This window comes from Molossus molossus, unplaced genomic scaffold, assembly GCF_014108415.1.
Source record: "Molossus molossus isolate mMolMol1 unplaced genomic scaffold, mMolMol1.p scaffold_m16_p_7, whole genome shotgun sequence".
Classification (NCBI taxonomy): domain Eukaryota; kingdom Metazoa; phylum Chordata; class Mammalia; order Chiroptera; family Molossidae; genus Molossus; species Molossus molossus.
In genome coordinates, this window is record NW_023425401.1 from 39137782 (window position 1) to 39143842 (window position 6061).

Consider the following 6061-nt stretch of genomic DNA (forward strand, 5'->3'; position numbering starts at 1 on the left):
CTCCCGCTAAGGGCACATACCTCAGTTGCGGTTTGTCCCACGCCCGGGTTGGGTCGTGTGGGTGGCAACCACTCAATGTGTCCCTTTTACATCGATGTTTCTCTCTCTTGCCCTTCCACTCTATCTGAACAAAATATCAAAAAAAAAAAAAAAAAAAATCAATAAAAACATTAAAATAACATACAATTTTATATATACATGTTCATTTAAATATAGTCATAAAATTTGGGTCATTCAGTATATGTAACATTTTTATATTGCTATTTTATTTGACTTGTTATTTTTCCTTAGGACTAAATGTTATTTTATTAATTAATTTATTTTAAAAATATTTTTTTAATTGATTTTAGAGAGAAAGGAAGAGAGAAGGAGAGATAGAAACATCGATGAGAGAAAACATTGATTGGATGCCTCCTGCATGCCCCCCACTGGAGATTTGGCCCACAACCTGGGCATGTGCCCTGACAGGTAATTGAACTGGTGACTTCTTGGTGCATGGGCCTACACTCAACCAGTGAACCACACCAGCCAGACCTAAAGGTTATTTTAAATAATTTATTATTTTCCTTGTTTTCTTTCTGATATGAGCAGTCTTTATTTCTTTCTTTTCATATTTTGTTTGGCATTCTGCTTCCCCTCTGTCCCTTGCTTCATTCCTACCAAATTCCTCATGTTAACCACATTTATGCATCTTTATGTTTCATTCTCATACTTAAAAAAAATTGTTTTATTGACTTTTTTAGAGAGAGAGGAAGGGAGGGAGAGATACAAACATCGATGTGAGAAAAACCCATGGTTTGGCTGTCTCCTGCACGCTCCTTACTGGGGACCAAGCTCGCAACCTGGGCACATGCCCTGACTGAGAATGGAACCAGGACCTCTCAGTCCATGGGACATCATTCAATCCACTGAGCCACACAGGCCGGGCATCATTTTTATATCTATACATTCATACTGATATATAAACACACACATAGTTTTGAGGATTATTAGTCAGTTTTTGCTTATTTTTGTTTGACACAATGGGATCTTGTAATATATATTCTACCTTGTTTTTCTCACACAACTGTACTTTGATAATATTTCTCAATTGATAGTTCTAGTTTATATTTGGAAAAGGCTGCCAAATATTTTATGGTATGGTGTAATCTGTTTTTCCCCTCTAGTGATGGCTATTCTCATTTCATTTATTTTCTTGTTTTTTTCCCTGTCTTTTTATTCTTCTTTTACTTCTTTCCTTCCTCCACTCACTTCCCTCCCACCCTTCATTCCTTCCCTTTTCCTTTCTTTCTTACTTTCTCACTCTTTCTTTTTCTTCAGTGAACATGATAAATGTCCTTATATTTTAGATATTTAAAAAATTTCTTATAGAAATAGTATAAAATAAAATGCTATTTTATTTGGAATTGGGAACACATTTTTCATGAATATATTTTGTTACACATATATTTACATACCACAACTTATTTAATCATCTGCTATTGTTGTAAATTTGGAATTATTTTTGTATTTTGCAAAGTAATGCTGCAACAAATATTCCGATACACAATTCTTTCTGTTCTTTAGAATATATACTATGTATGCTTTGTAATAATTGTACAAGGAGTATGAATTCTTTCAAAGTTCTTGTTCCTTGATGCCAAATTATTTTGTATAACCACTACCAAATACTATCTATTGTTCCACAGCAATTTCAGAATTATTTGTTAAACATATATTTAGTGAACAACTTTTGTGTCCTAGACTCAATTACTTGCTTTTCTACCTTTTCAAACTAGGTAGTAGAAATTGGTAGTTTATGTTTGATTTAATATTTACCACTTACTGGATTTTTCCAAGTGTGTTGCTTTTGGTCCTCTGTGAATAACATATTGTGTTCTGTTACCATTTATTAACCTACAGATGTAAAATATGTATTGTGCAGCTAGTATATGGGCAGGAATTCAATTAAGCATGAGGATACAGGGTCAATAAGACAAATTAAGTCCATGATTTCATTAAGCTTATATTCCATGAGGGGAGGCAAAAAAAAAAAAAAAAAAAAAAAAAGAATGAGTAGTCAAGTAAATATTTAAAATGAGAGTCAGTTTTGGACATTTATGTTTGAGATTACTATTAGACATCCAAGTGGAAATTTCAATGACATAATTTACATATTTGTAACTCTATGGAGAAATCAAAACTAAATATGTTGATTTTTCTTTTGGAGAGTTAGTGTTAGTGAAGTATAAGAACTTTGAAGCTTTGGCGAATATGTAGTTCTTAAAATTTATTTGATGTCTCCAACTCTATACGAAACATCATCTATGTCTCCTAATGGAGCAATTTCTTAAGCTACTGATGGCTTAAGTCCAAGGTGTGTCTAAAGCTGCTGACTCTGTAGTGCGAGTTCTCCTGGTAGACAAAGCTAAAACAAAGTTTTATTCTCTGCTTCTTGGAATAAGGGGACCAAATACACACAGAATTAGAAAACCACAAATTTTTAAATGTTACCCATGATAAAGATCATTGGAGGGGTTGCATCAGACTTCATAAGGGCTTTTTAATATATATATATATATATATATATATATATATATATATATATTTATCTACTTGCTGTTCTCCTTGACCTCAACTCATTATTATAAAATTTTCAGTTTTGAGACAAAGAAACTGTACTTTTATAATGAAAATGCCTGGTAAATAAACAAAAACAAAAAGACTTCTTCTAGGATTTTTATAAATGAGTGAATAAACTCATGAGTTTAGCCTTTCCTCTCTCACAGGATTATCTCCAACAGGGTATCCTAACATTTCAACTTGATCCCCAAGGACTTACACAGCCATATGTAGACACTTTATGGGAACCAACAGCAGAAAGGAAGAAAAAGCAATCCTAAAATAAGACAAACGGAAGGACAAAAAAAAAAATTTTTTTTTTGAGAAAAATACAAAGTATCAAATGAAGATTCAGTTGCAAAATTGAAAAATATTTTGCTTTTAAAATACTTTTATTTAAGAAATCAGTAGGTGGGGATGCTGAAGCTATGGAGACTTAGAAAAATTGTTACAAAAAATGTTTGAAAAAGTGAGTCAGGTGGAAAGGAATACATCTTCAAGGTCAACATCTAACTGAATAATGTTATTTATAAAACATGTAGATTGCTTCTTGAAAAGTAAGATATGTGTGTGTGTGTGTGTATGTATATACAGTAAGTAGGATATATATCTTGTAGTATAATATGTAATTGTTATATGCCAAAACTTTAAGCAAGAAATATTGTGTTTCAGCACTGAAAACTAATGCTGGTCAAAATCCAGATAGTAATCAATAATGCTGTATGTGCCTTAGTCTGAATAACAAAGAAACACCGTCAACTTTTTATGTGGTGTATTACATCTTATGTCTAATAAGGGAACAGGGCAATCAATTCCCAAGGATTCTTCAGTATTAAGGTATTAGCTCTGATCCAGTGCAGTAAAAGTCTGTGAAAAGCTATGAATGTGTGCCTTTCCTTTGATTATGTCTTTAAAAATCAGAAGGAGCATTGTACTTTGTTGCAAAGTATTGAAAAATCAAGTATTTGATAAATGAAAATATGCAATGTTGTTATTGGAATAAAAAATTCCTAGTTCTATCTAGATTATTTATTGCTTTATTTAAATTAAATTTCAAAGATAATACTTCCGAGCTCAGGCAGCCAATACAGCATTATTTACTTTACAAAGTACCTGTAACATCTAAACAAACCAGGTATGTGTGCAACTAACCCGTATGACTTAAACTGCCTGAACGCAAATGCATTCATTAATGTGGCAACTTCAGCTATCCAGAAGGCTTCTAGGAATGTGGGAGTCAGTACTGAGGTCAGGAGGTCCATATACTAAAAGAAAAAAATCTCAGACACTGTCTTAGAGTCTCGTCTAATCTTGAGCAAAGTTCCTGAAAGTCTGATGGGACAGTTTCCCAGCTCACAGAAGCTTGTAATAGTAAATAAGAAAACTGGATTAGGAAGAACTCGGTAGCTGCAGGTGGTAGAGGGATAAGAGACAGGCCCTGGTGTGCGGTGGGGAGATCCATGACGATTGAGAGACTCTTGCTCTTTAGAATCTCACCATCTAGATAAGGATCGCTTAACTGTGAACGAAAAGGAATAATTTTAAAAAATCAAACCACACAAATAGGTCATGGAAAAGCAAAAGAGATTAATATTTTCAAAATGTTTTACGCAGCCGGAGGGGGCGGGGCTCAGGCGGTGGCGGCGGCGGCTGCGGTGTCCGCGCTGGCGGCGGCGGCGGCGGCGGCAGTCCGGCTCCTGGCTTTGGCCGCGGCATGGTGACGCTCGCTGGACCGCTGGTACTCCTGGCCGCCGTCCTGGCCACGGCCTCGGGCTACTTTGTCAGCATCGTCGTGCATGCCGAGGAGTGCTTCTTCGAGCAGGTCACCGCGGGCACCAAGATGGGCCTCATCTTCCAGGTGGCCGAGGGCGGCTTCCTGAACATCGACGTGGAGATTACAGGACCTGATAATAAAGGAATTTATAAAGGAGCCCGGGAATCCAGTGGGAAATACACATTTTCTGCTCACATGGATGGAACATATAAATTTTGTTTTAGCAGTAGGATGTCCGGCATGACTCCAAAGAGAGTGATGTTCACCATTGATACTGGGGAGGCCCCAAAAGGACAAGACATGGAAACACAAGCTCACCAGAACAAGCTAGAAGAGATGATTAATGAGCTAGCAGTGGCGATGACCGCCGTGAAGCCTGAGCAGGAGAACATGGACGTTCGAGAGAGGATACACAGAGCAGTCAACGACAACACAGACAGCAGAGTGGTCTTCGGTCCTTCTTGGAAGTTCTTGTTCTAGTTGCCATGGCATTGGAACAGATCTATTACCGAATGAGATTTTTTTGAAGTCCGGAGGGTTGTTTAAAAGCCTTTTTCTGATGATCCGAAACTCATAATTCACTGTTTACCAAACATCTTGGTCATAATAATATCATTGGTTTGTATGTTTTTATTTTCAAAATTGTACATTCACAGACTATGTTTCTTTGTGATTAATAGATATTGGGAGAAAACCTTTTTAGGAGAGTGATAGTGAAAATTTGACATTTGATCGGCACAATTTCTATTTGAATTCTGCCTCCATCATACAGGCCCTTCCAGAGCTTTAACACTGTAAATGAAATGTAGGCATATAGTCCTTATTATATTTTCTTTCGTTTTCATAATAAAATGCAGTTTGTTCAGGATAGTACGTTACAAAAATGACTCCATTCTCTTGACCCCCTCATCCTGCAGTTCAAGTTATCAAAGATTCACTTTGTTTAGTTCTTAGGAGAAACAAGTCTGAATCTGGACATGTTCTACCCACCTAATGGCAGAGCTCTGTGACTTCGGAGTGTGTTGCCAGGTTGCTTCTTTTATACTTTGTCTGTCTTTTTTTTTGCTTTAAAGATAAGACAACCCATCAGGCTGGTGTGGCTCAGCAGTTGAGAGTCGACCCATGCACCAGGAGGTTGTTGGTTTGATTCCCAGTCAGGACAAATGCCCAGGTTCTGGGTCCAATCCCCAGTGGGGGACATGCAGGAGGCAGCCAGTTGATGTTCTCTCTCATTGATGTTTCTATCTCTCCCTCTCCCTTCCTCTCTCTCAAATCAATAAAAGAAAAAAAAAATTTTAATTAAAAAAAAAAAAATGGTAAGACAACCTAACATTTCCCCCCTAAATTTTTACTTTGAACTTTAGGACTTCACTTTACTAAACTGATGACACAGCAGCTAATAAGCCTTTTTTTTTTTTTTTTTATTTCTGCCTAACCTTGTAAGAAGTCTCTATTTAAGCCAATTTTATGGTGTTTCAGCTAATGGTAGTGTTTTCTTTCTGTGCTGGCTTACACTTCCTCCACTCTTGGCCCGTAGGAGGTCTGCATTCACATCACTAAAAAAATCTGGGTTTCCGACGGCGCAGGGCAAGCCTCTTGGATTTCTTTGCAGTCAGTAATAGACAGCCACTGTTTTGTTTTTGGTCAGTGGCATTTGACCACTCATTAATTAGGGTACTGACAGCA

General features: G+C 36.7%; 1 protein-coding gene across 1 annotated transcript; it reads left to right on the top strand.

Moving 5' to 3' along the window:
* Nucleotides 1-4315: 4315 nt before the first annotated feature.
* Nucleotides 4316-4855, top strand: LOC118620460 (transmembrane emp24 domain-containing protein 2-like). The gene has a single exon (XM_036247551.1). The coding sequence runs from the start codon at nt 4316-4318 to the stop codon at nt 4853-4855; it is 540 nt and encodes a 179-aa protein (XP_036103444.1).
* Nucleotides 4856-6061: the final 1206 nt, after the last annotated feature.

Coding starts and splice junctions, on each gene's coding strand:
- LOC118620460 (XM_036247551.1), top strand. CDS start 4,316: ATGGTGACGCTCGCTGGACCGCTGGTACTCCTGGCCGCCGTCCTGGCC.